This window comes from Aplidium turbinatum, chromosome 1 (assembly GCF_918807975.1).
Source record: "Aplidium turbinatum chromosome 1, kaAplTurb1.1, whole genome shotgun sequence".
NCBI classification, from domain to species: Eukaryota; Metazoa; Chordata; class Ascidiacea; order Aplousobranchia; family Polyclinidae; genus Aplidium; species Aplidium turbinatum.
In genome coordinates this window covers 46,621,270-46,638,309 of record NC_137472.1, presented here as the reverse complement: position 1 = coordinate 46,638,309, position 17,040 = coordinate 46,621,270, and the positions used below count along the sequence as shown (strand labels likewise).

General features: G+C 37.6%; 1 protein-coding gene across 2 annotated transcripts; it reads right to left on the bottom strand.

Annotated features, from left to right (window-relative positions):
• Positions 1–5,050: 5,050 nt before the first annotated feature.
• Positions 5,051–15,355, bottom strand: LOC145781213 (afadin- and alpha-actinin-binding protein A-like). 2 transcript variants are annotated; one of them, XM_082593001.1, is made up of 15 exons: positions 15,264–15,355; positions 14,471–14,549; positions 13,718–13,909; positions 13,124–13,348; positions 12,545–12,645; positions 12,029–12,177; positions 11,607–11,686; positions 11,234–11,405; positions 10,267–10,347; positions 9,868–9,974; positions 9,583–9,697; positions 8,776–8,864; positions 8,569–8,672; positions 8,132–8,275; positions 5,051–6,465 (listed from the first exon to the last, which is right to left on the bottom strand). In XM_082593001.1, exons 1-15 carry the CDS (start codon positions 15,275–15,277, stop codon positions 6,279–6,281), a joined length of 1,839 nt encoding a protein of 612 aa, XP_082449127.1. In that variant the 5' UTR covers positions 15,278–15,355; the 3' UTR covers positions 5,051–6,278. The 2 variants fall into 2 exon arrangements, with proteins under 2 accessions (XP_082449127.1, XP_082449121.1); XM_082592995.1 differs by having other exon boundaries at positions 6,331–7,428.
• Positions 15,356–17,040: the final 1,685 nt, after the last annotated feature.

Genomic DNA, 17,040 nt, shown 5'->3' with positions numbered 1-17,040 from the left:
CCAGAGCATCACGCAGGCTCTTGCTCTATCGTTGAACTCGGCCAAATCCTGTGCAGAGCACCTTGCTTTTAGGTCAGGGCATTCGAGTAGATGTTGCATCATTTGCTCCTGTCCGCATTTGCAACTTGTGCTCCCCATGGAATACCCCAGTGTCTCATCAAGGTTTTACACCTGCCAATACCAGTTCTTAAGCGGTTGAGGCATCGCCAATACTTCCACGGTTCACGTTTTCCGGGAGGAAGGCTCTCCATGGGTGTGAGCTCCATATTGGCCAATGTCGGTCCGGCTGCCAGTCTCTCCTGCCATAGTTGAACCCGCACATTGGCGGCGACATCGTCATGACCTAATGGGACAACTGAAGCAAGGAAACTTTTGGTGGAGTAGCCTACATTGCCAAGTTATACGCTCCAACGTGGTTTGCAGTGAAAACGCAACCTTCCTGTACTACTTACTGTAAAAGAGCTAAACACTTTGTTTCACGTAGTTAAAAAGTCGCGCTGTCTTAGCGCTGAACTAAAAGCAATAGTTGTCCCTGGTAACAACCGAAATGCCTTTTTTGCTCACCAAGAGAACCTATTGCTGTGGATGTTGGTAGATGAACGTCTGTACAACAGAAAATTAGCACAGAGAAGGATACTTTCCAGAAAACAAGGTCATGGAGATTCCATTCGTCTCTTTAAAGTTCCACTCTTGATCTTTGAAGCAAACGAATACTTTGAACTGATTGATTGGCAGCATACAGAGAGATATGAACTACCGCTAACTCGAGACATACCGGACAGTCAGTTAATGTCCTTCATTCAAGATGCTGCAGCTCCAGAGCTTGAATTTCCTAGCTATCCGTGTCACACGCAAGCCATGGAAGGGGCCGTGCGCCTCGTTATTGAAGCAGCATCTGCTGAGTGTGGGCAGAAACAACGGGAAGGATTCATTCGAAGTAGACTGCAGTCAAAATTAGAAATGCCTGTATTCAATACAAAACGAGAGTTTTTGGCAAATGGAGTGCTTAATGAGATTTAAACTCATGGGAGTCGGCAGAGAGGGGCACTTGTCCCCCTGGATTTGGGTTTTATAAACGTTTCTTTCCTTATGAAAACGATACTTTCAAAAATGTTTCTTACCTTTGGGCGATAATATCTTTTTCATCCAATTTTCTTCGAAGTAAACCAACATTTTTCCAGGACTATTTTTTCGCGCTTTCGGAAACTATCGCTAAGTATGCCTTGGAAATGTCTTTAATTGTAACGTTTTCGCTCGTGCCGTCCAAATTTACGTTACATTTCATCAATACACTTAGCTACGTTGCACTCGTTGTAGCTCACAAGATGAAATTTGGCTTAAAAGATGTTTGCCCCCTCCCCCTGCAATATTTCTGCCAACGCCCATGTACTGTATAAGCTGATGATTTAAAAAGCGTTTACAATATTTATATGGGATCAAAAGTAAACAGGCAACCGAAATCTCAATATTGTCATATTAAGAAAAACACTTTTCTACTGTAGTTTGCTTTACCTTCATTGCACATACTTGCTTAAACTGTGGTGATGAACTTGTGAAAGGAACAGAAATTTGAAGAAAATAGCTTAAAATCCGTGTTTTTTCTTATCAGTTGATCATATACATGCAACAAGCGTTCTAAAAGACGTATTTTCCACTGCATTGCAACGATTTATGTGTAATTTACAACTCTGATATTGTTAGATAGAAGTACCGAAGGTAGAAGTTAGATAAAAGTGACGATCTGCTAATTGTGATGACGTCATAGCTCCAAAATACCAGTGAAAACTTCAATGGACTTGCGGCAGACGTTAACGTTGATCAAAATCAAAAATATTTCAGCATGTGAATACATTTACCACATCACAACTTTTAGTAACTATTACAGATTGATTCTATCAACTTTCATTTTTAACCTATGTTTCACTCCACCCTAATTACACATGTTATTGACAAAAAACTTGGTTATTTTTCAACAAAACTTAGAAGCGCAAAACATACAAACAATCAAACATAGACTACAGTTTCTTAACAACTAAACATTAAACAATGAGCATGCTGATAAAACACCATTGTAGGCCTAACAATTAAAAAAAAAGATAAAATTACTGTACTTTGTTTGTACAGAAATGTGATACCTACATGGTGACCAGAAACATGACAAAAATGGTGACTGGTATGGTTAGATAGAGCTATTAAAGTTAACGAATCTATTAGAGGAAATACACAGTTGATCATGAGGAAACAGAAAATAAAATTGTGGAAGTCCTGAGTCTGAAAAAGTCTGCAGAATGCAACAAATCAGACCCATCCCTGATCAGACCGTATCTCTAGGAACCCATAAGTGGCCTACTATGCTAAAATCTTGCATTAGCCTAGCCTATGACACGCAACGACAGATTTGGTTTAAAAAAAGTATAGCCTATTACCTGTTCTGTTGGCTACGTTCTTATGCTGCCGGTCCGCAAACATTTTTTTCAAATTTTGATGTCCCCCGATGTTAAAAGATTGAGAACCATTGCCCTAATAACTTAAAAGTTTACTCCTAAGTCATCAGAAGAATGCATGTAACTCTGTTTTTAACTTAAAAGGTTGTTTCCGAGGTCTATGTGAAGTCTTTGTCATTTTTCTTTTACCTAAACATATAGCTTTGAGTTCGCGCTGGCAAAAGGCTACATTTTTTTCCTGCAACAGTTAGTAGGCTGAAAGTAGCAGATCACCTTTTGAGTTACTTAAATCAATTCTGATACCGAGAAACTCAAAGTATTCAAAACATTGCAAGTACTCAAAACCGGGAGTAGGCTACCTTGTGATGCTGTTGTTTCGCGGCCTCTGGTCCATAGGATTGGAAAGAACTACAGTAGGCTAGAACTTAATTTAACGCTTTTCGTCAGTTTGCCTTATTCGTAGGTCCCGTTTTGGTGTGCAGGGTAGTTTTGACATGTTTGCATAATACGTCAGTTCGCCTAATTTGTCACTTTTTTTCTAATTCCTTGAGGTGACGAATTAGGCTAAGCAAATTCTACTGTAATCATCAGCAACTTTTGTTCTCCATTGTCAATAGCTTGAAAAAAATGAAAATAAAATGCCCTGCTGTGTCAATTTTTTGCAGCTTATCAACTTTAAAAGGTAAAAGCTAAGACAGTTCAGCTTGATAGATTTGAAGCAATTGGCTAACTATTTATCGATTTAACGGTCAAGGAAGGTCATGGCTCATGGTTGATTTAATATTGTGGTATTGTTTGACTAGGTATCAAGTGAAAAGGGACACACCTCGTCCCATATAATCTGTTTGTAGGTCTAGGCTTAGCCCACCTACTCGATCCGTGTGCTTACAAAAATATACAACTGAAATCATAAAAGCAGCTCAATTAAAATACAGTAGGCCTAGCTATGTTTGTAAGCGTGCTAAATCGGCCAAGTTTTTTTGCCAAAAACAACTGAACAGGTTAAGAATATGTGCTACATTCTACAATGCATAAAAAAACGCTTGTTGGGTTTTATTTAAAACATGCCTAAGCACTTATTTTAAACTAGCCTACTAAGGGAACGTTCAAATATTACGTAACGTCTTTTTTCCAAATTTTTGACCCCCCCTCCCCATGTAACGCCAACGTAACGCTTTTTTCAATCCCCCCTCCCCCATGTAACGCTTTTTCACTACGAATTCAGCACAAAAAACTACCATTCCGTACTCGAAAGCGTTATGTAACGTTTTGCTTGAACCCCCCCGATGTGACGTTAACGTAACGCTTTGCATAAACCCCCCCCTCCCCCTCGAAGGCGTTACGTAATATTTGAACGTTCCCTAACGGCATGTAGGCAAGTGGATGGAATAATTTTCAGGCAACAACACTTCAACAATCGGAAAACTTCACTAGTTCTGTCAATCTCGGTAACCGGCCTGAGTCAAAAGAATCTAAAATACGCAAAATTACAAGGAATAGCCAATCGAGGCTTTGTCCAAGGAAAGATTCAAAACCAACCGACCAACTTATTTTTGGTTCGAAGGTCAAATCGGACTTTGTATCTAAGTCATGAAGTCTGTCGCTGGTGTATATGCGAAGACAGTGGCGTAGCCAAGGGGAAGGGGGGTTTGGGGGTTACAACCCCCCCCTTTGGCACGCGTGTGACGTCACGATATTGAGAATGATGCTTTCAATCTAAAAAAAATTGCTTAATTTTAAACAAAATTGCATTAAAAGAGCAAGTTTTGCCAATACCAAACATCTCAGCCAGGATTTAGCAACAAGAAAACATAGAGACTTAGCTTTATTTTCGAAAAATGCCGAAGAAAACATGATCTTATTCTTTTGCTATGCCATCAGACACCACCATTTTACAGGAATATTCGTAACTACATTTTTGTTGAAAATGCTCTCAGAATGCACCAAACTCAAAGTAATTTTTCAAAATTTTCTGGGGGAGGCCCCCCAGACCCCCCGCCGTTGGGCCGTCAAAACCCCCCCTTTCAAAATTCCTGGCTACGCTACTGTGCGAAGACCATCATCTTTGGACAAGTCTTTGTGCTAATTTTTTTTTTTAATTTTGTCTCTCAGAATATGAAATTTCAAATCAACTGACATGCACAATTAATACAGAACTTAAGTATTTCAGATCTGTGTTTTAATTAAAAACTCCAAGGAGTTCTCCTACAATAAATATTTTTTAAAGAAACTTTGTGCACATTTGACAAACATACCTGGCTTACTTGAGGTGACCGCGGATAAGCAAGGTCTCAGAAACATTTTTCATTGTTAAGTTATGGAATTCCATTTTTTCTTGTTTTAATTTGAGTTGCAAAAAAGCGTTGAAAACAAAGTTTATATCTTGTGGTAGTTGGTAACATGGCCATTGGACTTATAGGTTCGTGGGGCACAGGAGTGGAGGAAGCCGCCAGATTCAACGTCGTTAGACGTTGAAACAATGCAAAAACGTCGACTTCTCCTAGCTGGATTGAGCATCTTCACAAAGACAGAGCAAAAAGCAGCTTTCTGAATACTCCAGGTCTACGTCCGGGAACGTTGAATCAACCCAACAGCACACGCGCAACTCTAGAGGTTCGTTCTATTAAATAACACAGTTGGCGTAAAACCACAGCACTGGCATTGGTGGAAACCCACAGCACGATCGAGAGTTATCGCAACAACTTTTGTTGTTGCGACAAAAGTTGTTGCGTCAACCTAAAAAAACAAGCTATTTATGTACCATGCTAGCAAAAGCTACATTTTGCATCGTCTGGCAACGTAAAAACGACGCAAAATAAGAAACTTTTGCTATCTGGGTAAGCATCGTAGTAACAAACATGAAATTCCCATGGGCAAAGGAAAATTTACTAAACAGTAAAAAAAAAAACGTTCAACTTGCAGTTGCAGAAACATCTCGCTTGCTTGAAAGCATGCAAATCAGTACTCACTGGGAACTTGACATCAAAATGTTTGACGCAGTGATGAACAAATGGGAAATTAAACTGTTATAATTTTGCTCGGCAAATGCAGGTCTAGATTGGATTTGTAAACCGGCGTCGGTGGATTGAATGTAAACGTAGTTGCAAGTTTGCAAAAGTTAACTTACTACCACACAGATGGAAAAACTTGCCTACATATGATTTGACGTTGGCAGCCGTGAAGAAAAAGCAGGTTTGAGTCTAGGTACATTAAAACACAAAACAAAGCAGCATTTTTTCAAAAAGAAGTCTTAATAAATAACAAGCAGCAAGTGGTATGGGTTGGAAAGTATTCATAACAGGTCTACGACTCCGAACTTAACCTTACCAGAAGATGAACTGACATCACAATGGAGTTTTTGGTGCGAACATGTGAACTCACGTTGATTCAACATCACAGTTCACAGGCGGCTACGCGACGTAAACAGAAAACTACGCAATGAACTCATTGTGTGTTGAAGTTTTCCAATGCAACGGAAGCTATGCGAAACTGTTGACTTTGATGGCTACACTTCATACCACACTTCGCTGAGGGAGCATTTCATTTTTGGATTTTTCAGAACAATAAATAACTTTTTGTCCAGAAAGATTCCCCGTTGGCCTAGCATTGCTGAAGGTGGAATTTATTTTTATAGGCAACGACAATTTTACACAAAATCAGTAAACAAAATGCAACAAAAGTGAAAGTCGGTCAAAACGAAATTCAGTTAAAAATCGGTCAACTGGGTATTGGCAGTGCGAGGTTCAAGTTACAATTCTCATTAAATCTATAAGATAGTTTGCCAAAGAAAAATCAACCACGACTGATATTAAAAAAGCAAAACCTTGAAGCCACTTAGGATTTAAACAAAACTGTTTTCAAATCATCAATAACAACGTATCTTCCGTTTTTCGGTCTTCCTTCTGTAAATCCTTCATTTTTTTCCCGCTGATGCACCGTAAAAGTCTCGTTCTGGTGCAGCGGTGGATGATTACTTTGTAGCATTGATTTGGTGGAGGAATACATAGTCTTGGATCGTTGTCTTGAAATAAAAAGTTCAACAAAGGAAACACATAGAAAATTACTTTTTTAACCACCACATCAACCAAACACATTTTTAACCAGTTAACAACCAAAAATGATGGCTTCATGTTACTTTACAAACATGGTAAAAGCACAGTTTTTAAACTTCGAGTATGAACATTGTTGCAATGTTGCAAAGTAAAAACAAAGAACAATGACAGCAAAATTGCAAGCAACACAAGCAATGCATGAAGACGCAAAAGCGGCATAAAGAGCTGGCGAGCGTTTACAAATCAGGCCTGATGAGCATTTCCGAAAAAACAGCATGCACGTGGGGCAGTCCAGTTAATTTATGTGTGATCTCTATTTCAGATAAATGCATCAGTGGTTTAAAACAGGAATGCAAGCGACTTTGGTGAAAGCTGATTGGGATTATTGTTTTGCAGAGCAAGTAATGTGGTATGGCGTAAATAAAAACAATTAAACTGCATTTTTGTTGACAATGTATTTTAGTAGCAAATATTTTATGCAAGATTTCACAAAGCAAACCAGAAATGTCTTACCACTTCACGTTGCAAGAATCCAATGTAACATTGAACTTACATATTGCGATCAATCTGAATCTGAAAGCGAATAAAACCCATCGCCCTGGGATTCGATGGGAATCTGAGGTAAAACCCTGGACCGAGGTCGCTTGCAGTGAACCAACAATGACGATTCCGAGTGCGAATGGGAAAGGGTCGGTTGCCACTTCGAGGAATTTTCACTCATTTCGCCGGCCAGTTGACGAATTAATCTCGGCCGATCGTAATGCATTTCGTCGATGGTGGCAAACTGGAGCCGGGAAAAGCCATCGGTTGATCGATAGTTCGGAGTTGACACGTGATCAAGATTGATTCGAAGAAGGTTAGTTTCACTCTTACTCATGCTTTGATGCGAAACGTGCGTTCGTGCAGCGACGCGAGCAGGTGTGCATGCAACACTGATACAAATGCAAGTGTTAGAGTCATTGCATTTGCAAAAATAAATGGTAATTGGTTATACGTAAGTCAAAACCGAATGAAAATTAATAGCAAAGAAAATACAATTAGAAAGCGTGATGCAAAATTAACCGGCTACGCAAACAGGTGAAAGTCGTCCAACCAGCAAGCTAAGTACAATATTTTGCAGAAAAATTTCTCTACCAACACTTGTCATTATCTTGGTTAGTTCAGTGGCGGCTTGTGGCTATTTCTAATAAACAGGCTGCAAAAATAGTTTACTGAAACAACTTAAAAACTTACTAATGTATCAAGGATTATTGAAAAGATGCTAAAGTCAAAGAAAGGATCAGGCACTAAGGCACTTCCTCTATGGGCGATCACAAATCTAAAACTTCAACGAATCATCAAATGACACAAAACAAGAATTAGCATCATTGTTAACTGGATTGCGCACTTGATTTGATGATTTTCGCATATTGATGCGAAAAAATAACGACATTCACCAATTCAGAAGGGTTGGCTGCAGCCTATTAGGAGAAGCCGCCACTGGGTTAGTTGATTAGAGTATTAGTTCATTAGTGACTGACGCACTTAAACAAGGCGAGCAAACGAAACACAAACCGAAAAATGTTGATGCATTTGCACGAAATCGTACCAAGCGCAAGATTAGGCAACATTACGGTATTACCATTCCGTTCTTACCTCGGTGAATCGTGGTTTTCTTTCCCGTTATAACGGAGACCGAGAGCTTTGTATAACTCGCACGTTGATGGAATAGTTGGGGAATTCCCTTTCCATGGGTTGAGATCCTCTGGACTTGACGGGAAATGCTTTAGGTTTGGCGACCTGTTGGTAGCAACGACGAAGATAATTTTCTTCAAATAAACATTAACATACGAAAACTAACCCCCTGGATCGTGATGAATGGAAGCTAAGGATGTGAATTGCCAGATCGCGTCCTTCTCCGACATCCGGGAAATGACGAAAAAAGAACCAGCAAGAAGAAATTAACATTAACATACGGAAATTAAAAAAAAAACTAAAATGATTCCGAAACAATGCAAATTAACTTTTTCCATGACAAGCAGTAGCACTCAATAAAATCAAGATCATCTTCAGCAATTCATCTCTAGACTCACTTTAAGGTCAGTGGAGGAGATGCTCCTGGAGAGCATCGCGACGTTCCCATCCCATCCGCTTCTCCTCTTGCACTTCGCACCGGAGAGTTACTTTTGACGTGTTTCTGAAAGAAGATGGTTCGTTAGAAGATACAAAAAAGGTCAAAGGTCAAAAAGAACAAAAAAGATCAAGAATGAATGCAACACTCTCGGCAGACGGACACACACCCGCAGACTCTCGTTCCAACTCGATGATAGACCCTTCCTGCGCGATGAACTCCGGTTGGTTGGAGACTTTCGTGGCTGGCTGAGGTTGTCTGAAAACAGCGATGCATGTCACAAAGATTAATTGAAACACTTGAACGGCAATCAGCAAATCAACCATTTTTTACATTGATTTGCTATCTGGGATATTCAATTATGAGTGGTTAAAATTTTGCAAGAGTGAACCTAAGGACATAACAGTTCACATCTTATTGGCATCCATGGCTAGATGAAGACTTGCAACGTGTGAACTTGAATTAAAAAAGGTTGATTTTATATTAAATCAGAGACGTGCAACATACGGCTCCGATAGCCATTTATGTAACCGCTTAGTAGTATTAAAAAAAAACAACCATACAACCGCCGCAAGACGAAATAAAAGCTTGGTCAATAAAATCAATAAGCTAAGAATGTAAGACATTAATCGGTGTCACATACTTCAATCGGAACAATGCAAAAATTTATTAGCTGAAGTAAGAAGCGCCACGGAAAGTTAGCAGGATAAATTACGAGTGAAAGTGAATACATTCTTTCAGCAATTATTATTATTGCTATTTTTAACTCTCCATGCACGCTGGTTGCAAGAAAAAAAAAACTTAAATTGATTTAAAAACTTCAGTAGTTAATAATTATATAAACTACAGAAAGTGCAACAGTGTGTAAATCAGAAAAAATACACTTCTAAAGCAGCAAATAGGCCAAAAGCGTATGTTGGTTTGCATTATTATAAAAACAAAAGTAACTAAGAAACCTCTGCAACAACAGCCTCACCTCGAAAAGGTGTTAATTGAAGAAAATTTTTCTGAAACCATTTGCCTTTCTCTTCTTCAAAAGTTTGTCGATCGCGACCAAGCTGCAGCAAAGCGTCGGTATAAATTTTGCGTTCCTGGAAAAAAAACAATTGTTGAAACAAAAAGTCAGATTAAAAACAGTGATTTCAAAACTGTAAGAAACTTGTTGAAACATTTTTTTGACAGAATTGAAAACAATAAAAGGGGATATTTACATTAACAAATATAAAAAAGCATAAATTGCAACAACAAAATCTGATGCAACCTTCTCGAAAGCGAGCCGCTGCTGTTCGAAGAGCGTCTTGGTTCGTTCGAGTTCAACTTTTTCTTCAAGAAAGTATGCATCGGAGATAACCCCGCCTTTGTTGGTGCCTAAAAACAAATGAAACAGTTTTATGTTACTGGAATATGCGAAATGGGTTAGTCACAAGGTGACTAAAATAACAAAAACTTCTTTTCTTGCCACACATGCAAAAAGGACAACTTGCAAATGGACTGGATATAAGTTCAGACTGTCGAAGGTTAAAAATCGTTCAATGATCAGAACAATTTCTAATTCACCACAAAACTTTTATGACTATTCAGTGTCATTTTTATGTTAATTAGACGAAATTCGATTGAAAACCACAGAAACTGTCACTTGTAAATTGTAAGCAAGTTGTACATTGGCACGAAGTGAGATAGTCAATGAGATCCTGTTGTTCCTTGACCACTTTTTCATATTCTTCAATTCTCTCTGAAGAGTCTGTCAAGGAAAAGATACATTCAATCTATGCTGAGTCATGGCAATCAGTGACAACATGATGAGTCACACATTCTGTAAGTTCACAAACGGCCATGCAATGCTAAGAGGATCAATCTCAGTGGAATGTATTCAATTATTCATGGCGTTTAACTTATTTTGCTCTAGCTAGCACCGATTCTGAATACGATTTGTTGAGAATATATGAACACATCACTGGTTGGCAAGCATTGAACAGCAAATCCGTTTATTGCCACACGCATAATATCATTGAAGGTTTAACCGTTTAATAACACGTAGCGTAGAAGCTGCACAAGCGAACAAAAGATGTATTCATAAAACCACTATGAGAACGCAAGTGTGAGATCATATGTTTGAAGACATCAAATGCATACATTAAATGGAACAAATATTGATTATGAAAGGACGAAGAGTAGATGACGTAGTAGGATTATTTCTTTGCAACTGATCAGTCTCGCGAAGGTCTACCTGTACATCAATGAAGAATGTGCTGTCGACTGTCGTGTGGTTAAATATACCAAGCTGACTTAGCCGGTTACTTTCGGTTTATGTCGTCAGCAGTGATGATAATGTTGGAGTTGTCGCTAGCATTTGTGGTCACCCAATAGCTCCATTTTAGCTTTGAACAGCTGGCATTAATTGTAATGTATACAGCTTGTATACTTGTTGATCACATTCAAAAGTTGGGCTTGCTGTCACAAATGTTGTGAAAATGTTTTGTTTCTTCTTGTCATGTTTAAACGCTTTGCCGAAGCGAGCAGTGAGCGTAATGCTATATTCAAGCCAAAAAGGTTGGAGAGCCAGCATGACAACACCACAGCTGACCTTCGATGAAGCAGAATTAACCTTTCAGGACGATAAACCTCACCAGGGATATTGATGCTTCTGGCGGGGTCATCGACTTTTGTTCGTTTCTTATGCATTTTCCGGAGGGCCTTCCATTTGGACTTGAGACTTTTTTCAATATCTTCTTTCACAAGATCGTAAGGCATTTCAAAAACTCCTTCGGACATCGGAGTAGACAGCTCAGATTCGTCGGACTGCATTCGGAAAAGAAAAGATTTATTAAGGCCGTGTCTATGCAGTGTAAGCACGACCTTCGCAGATTTAGAGGAGGTACAATTTTAGGAAAACGGCAAAAATACAAGATAGTTCAGGTTTTGTTCACACAAATAGTATGTCGACATTTGACGGTAAATTGACGTTAGAATTCGTTTAGGTTAATATTCTATCAAACATACAGTCGCGGAAGTTGTTTCCGATTCCAAACTGTTCCTTCTTGACCCTTCCCGCAGAGGACTTTTGTTATTTCTTCCTTGATCTGAAGTAGTAGGCATGTTTTTAAAGGTAAATGAGTAATATGACCATGTTGAATTAATTTTGAAGCTTTTTGCACCGTTTATAGATGTACGGTACTTTGGTGTACCGGTAGAATTTTGTTATCACGATTTTCCGCTATTTGACACATAAGTCTAGTATATACACACGAGCACCGATTGCTTCAAACCAATTGTAACCATTTTCCTTCGAAGCCGATTAATAATTAAATCAGGCAACCTCGTCAAACAACGTTGTGTGAACGATGTTGGTCACATTACTCAGGTGCGCATAGTTTGACACATCTGACTGCTGTGACAAGCATGACAATTTAAAAACATCTCACCAGAATGCAAGGCCTTTTCGTTCAGCGCAGCAATCAGCTCGTCTTGCATTTGCTTCAGGTACTTTCTCATGTCGACATTCTCATTCAGCAGCTGTCTCTGCGAGTCTTCGTAATTGGTTATTATCAGGCGATACATCTCTTGCTCGTTGCTGCGTACAAGAAAGTACAACACGTCAATTTTTATGCTTTTCGTGATTAAGTGTGTAGAACGTTGGGAAAACGATATTTTAAGTATAATTTAAGTCTTAAAGCTTCCATTAATAATAATTGGATGATTTCGAGCAAGCATTGTAACAGCTGCTTCACCCAAACTGCCCTAGTTTTGAATCAAGCCTATTTGATTCTTTTGTTTTCAGTTGCGAAAGAGTCAGGAATACCCTGTCATTTCGGTTGTGGTGACGATCCAACAGAGGGTAGAGTTTAAACAGCCGCAATTGCAGATGAATGAAGTCAATGTAACGCATATAAATTTCCAGGATGGCAAAAACTTATTGTGAACACAAAAACAGCAGCAACCTTTTTTTCGACTTGTCTGTGTTCCATTTCCCGCGCTTTCCATCTGCTCGTTGGAGAGAGTTCAGCAATTCTATACCGAGCATCCTCTCATGGCGCTTGTCCTTGAGACAAACAACAGTTTTTTCAAAAATTGCACCATTGACCGTCAAAATACAATTGACAGCTAAACTAAAAAGATCCTTTTTCGCTTGATACTCATACTGCCAAAAGCTCACATCAAATGTAAGCAATGCATTATGGCAAGACAACCACTGGCAGCATTGTCATTAGATAACAAGAAAATCATTGAAAATGATGATCCACTTTCATAATTCAACCGATGAAGAGCTAGTGAAAATTCGAGTTGTTGACTTTCATTTTTAATTATGCAAAGAGAATATTTGCACAGTCAGTTGCTTTTACAAGGTCACAGACAAATGAACAAGCAACCAGATAACAATGCAAACGATCATCCTGTTTCTAGGGTACATTTTGAGTTGGTTAAATATTAAAAAACGCTTCATGAACGTGTTAATTCAATGTGAGATAATCCACCATACAATGGAACAGTTAAAAATACAGAAAATATTAAATATGAACCTGTAAAAGCTGATGCAGTTTCGTTTGTAATTTGTCAATTTCTTGCATCTTTTTCTTCTTTTCATGTTTGTACTGAGTGTCGCGTCCGACCAGATCTGCTGACAACTTTCTAGATTTTTCCTGCTCTAACTTGAATTTCTTCCGCAAGGTTTCAATTCTCTGTTGAAGGTGAGCTTCCTCAATGCATTTTGATTTCAGCTCCCTGTCTTTGCCGGCAACTTCTTCCTGTGATGTGTAAATATAGTACAGTATTAGTAAATTAAGTTAGCGACAGCTGAATAGTTCTGCAACATTTTTATGCAATAAGAAAATGACAATGTTTAAAGTGCTAGTTGATAAAGACAGTGGAAATGAATCACTAACTTCAAACATATTTTGCAAACAAAAAACTTAGATATCAGTGAAACAGCAACAAAAAATGTGTTGTTAGAAGACCTGAGCTGACTTGAGCAATGTTCGTACTTCACAGCAAGCAACGTCAGAAAACAGCAAAATAAGTTAACATGCAGACACGTTAAAATAGATGAATATCAAGATTCAAGAAGAATTTTTATCAACTGAAACAGGTTTCCTTCATCAACTTCTACATCATACCCTTGCCAATGACAGCAGGTGTTGCGATCGAGCTGCATCACTTTCAAAATTTCTCATATCATCAGTGGTTTCGGAATGTGCCTCCAGTGCCTTTCTATAATTCAGCAACATATCGTATGTGATGTTGACCATCGCCACCTCATTTAAGGAATTGTTTGATCGAATTGAAGGATATCCATAAACGGAAAGCTCCTAGAAGCAAATTAAATCATAAGATATACACAACATCTGATTATTGGTACCAAAAACATTTTTAGAAAACGCTTCGAAAGTCAAACTGTTCTCTTCAGTGCTTGCTACTGGATGATTCAACACCACTCAAGATGAAAACGGCCTAGCTTACACGACGTTTGCAGAACATGAGTTTAGTTTGCACATTTCAAGCATTTTATTTTTTTGGTCCAGATTGACCAAGTGTTCCAACCGTTTTACTCTTTAGGGAAACTACAATTTCTGAAATTAGTAAAGCTGGATAAACAAAACCTTTGTAATAATGTTGAAACAAAATCTAGAGGTAGAAAATATAAAAATTAAACAGGTCAGTTATGTGAAATAGTTACTTACCTAATGCAGCTGATCAGTGAACTGCACAAAAGCTATTAACTTTTCTGATGTCTTTAACACATCTGGCCGATTATGTTCCCAAATGTGAATTGTGCAAACTATCAAAATCAGCAACACTTAAAATAAAAGCTATGTGAAATGAAAATGAAATTTCTTTTCTAGTTTATCAGTTAAAATTGAAATCATCACCTGGTCAAGCAAAGCAATTCTTTGTGGCAAGTTGTCATGAGAACAAAATGTTGAGAAATGACCTTGTGAACTTGAAATCCTGCAAAGCAGAATCACATATTAATCAAAAAATATTGATGTTATATGCATCACTGAATCAAGATATCAACTGCAATCAAGATAAAAGTTAATCTTGACATACCAAATATACATTAAATGAATCGCCCAAATTCTCTGGCAGGATATCATCCTCAAGAAATTGTGTGTGTGTGATTATGTGAACCAATGTAAATAAACAATAACAGCTAGCTGGAAAGAGTAGCAGAATTGTGATTTGCTATTGTAATATACTTTCATTATCACAGTATTAAAAAGCAGTTTTATTCAAAATATGCTGCCTTCATAATAAAAAATACATCTACTGTTATTTCTGTCTGTCCAAAAAATAATTTTTTAATACACAACACATGAACAATTGAACATATCCATATTATTAACATCCTTATAAACCCAGACAACGCTTTACTAATATATAAAAATGGATACTAAATTAATTGAAATAAAGAAAATGGCAAACAAGTGCTAAATATTTTAACACCAACCACAAAATAACTGCAATAAATTTGTAATCTAAATTTTATAAAACACAACCAATTCTAATAGATAGACTTAAGGAAAAGACTAACTTAGTGTAAAGATGTTACGTTTACAAGACATCACAATCAGTTCAAAAAACACGTATTTACATGTACATAAGCTTACCAATTACCATACACTGAAATAAATGTGTGTACCACTGTACCATAGCACATACCTGTCATTTTCCATTTTAAAAACTTGTACTTCCTGTATGTACTAAAATAAAATACTGTAGACCTATGTGTAGTAGGCTACTAGATCCAATTCTATAAAAATTATAAATTTAGATATTTTTTTAATTAAACTAGCATAGTAAAAACGAAAACAGTTAATCGCTTGGTCAATGTTTATCTGTTTATGTATAAATGATATATATATGCAGTGTGGTACTCTGTTAACTAACAGAAATAGCCAGAACATTCCAGAAATAATTTGATTTTTCATCCTGCACATTAGGCACGTTATGGCTGTTTATAACTTTTCTTGGAGCTGGTGTACAACTCTCCTCCCAGGTCAAAATTACTACCATATGTCATAGATTTGACTCGATCAAAAGAAAGGATAGATTAGGGAATGGGTATATAGTTCTAGCAAAACATGGTTATGGTTCAAGTGACTCAAGAATGACGTTTACGCTCTGTACACTTTCAGGCATTTAATTTTGCAAAGGGATTCTTCAATATGATATCTGACCACTCAAACATACACTTGAGTAGAGAAGACTATATTATAAGGCAAAGATTGTATATGCATTGTGCAGGTCATTTTATGATATGATGATGAAACATAGACAGATCTAAACTTGCTGCTTAAGAGCTTACCAAGGGAAATTTGAACATTATTAAAAACTAAACTTATATATATATATCCAGAAAAAACATAGAATGAAATAAAAATTGATTTTTGTATGCATTGTGTCATTACACAACACAATGTCAAATATGAAGTATCGTACAATACAACAGGAACAACCAAAGTACTGAGTATAGGCTGCTCTGATAAGTGATGTTAAACAAAACGACAGTCTTGAACACTATCACACGTGAGCTGTTAAAGGCATATTAAATGAAATTTTCAAACGGGAATTAAGCATTAAAATGCGTAAACTGAACATTCAAGAATACATCTAAAAAAAATTACCGAAAAAAATTTGTTTTTAATGGCGCTGGCAAGCCCAAAGTCCAATGTTTCATTTATTTTCATTTTTTTTCAAAATGACCAAAAAGTGCAAACACAGCTCGAGAATACGTCACAAAAGACAGCAATAACAAAAGCCACGTTACAACATCTGATGTTTCAACATCAAATCTAAGGTTTTGAGCAAACTGTCTGATGTTTTGACGATGAAATCTGATGTTTTGATGTACATACATACATAGCCTACAGTTAAATGGGAGCAAGTCTTTTAGGCGCTGACAGTTAGGCGCTGGTCTAATAGGCGCGCACACTGTGGCGTCTGGATATTTAGGTGCGGAGCACTGTGGCGCCCGGTCATTTAGGTGCTATTCCTAGTAAAGTCTGTAGATTGTATTAGCTTGGCAGCTTGCCAGAAAATTATATCATGGCTTCAGTGAGTGAAGCTGCTAAAACCGGCAATGCTTTTCACACAAAATGTTACATTGAACAGAAAAATATATTGTTGTTTTATTGATTTATTATTGTTTTATTTGTTGTTACTCCAGGTTTGCTTTGGTGAAAGCTTTATCAATAAATTATTATTGAAGCTTCCGAACATTATTGAGTTCATTTTAGTTAACTCTTTCGCGACCACGGACGTATACACACGTCTTGGGATTTTTGCCATGATGACCAAGGAAGTATCCCTACGTCCAAGGTTAAAAGGTAGCCTATTTCAAGCAAAAAAATAATGTAAATGATGGCAGATCCATAGTCTTTGCCTGTCCTTTTTTGGCTAATTAAAAAAAATATTTTGGCGGTGCAGTTATCAGATG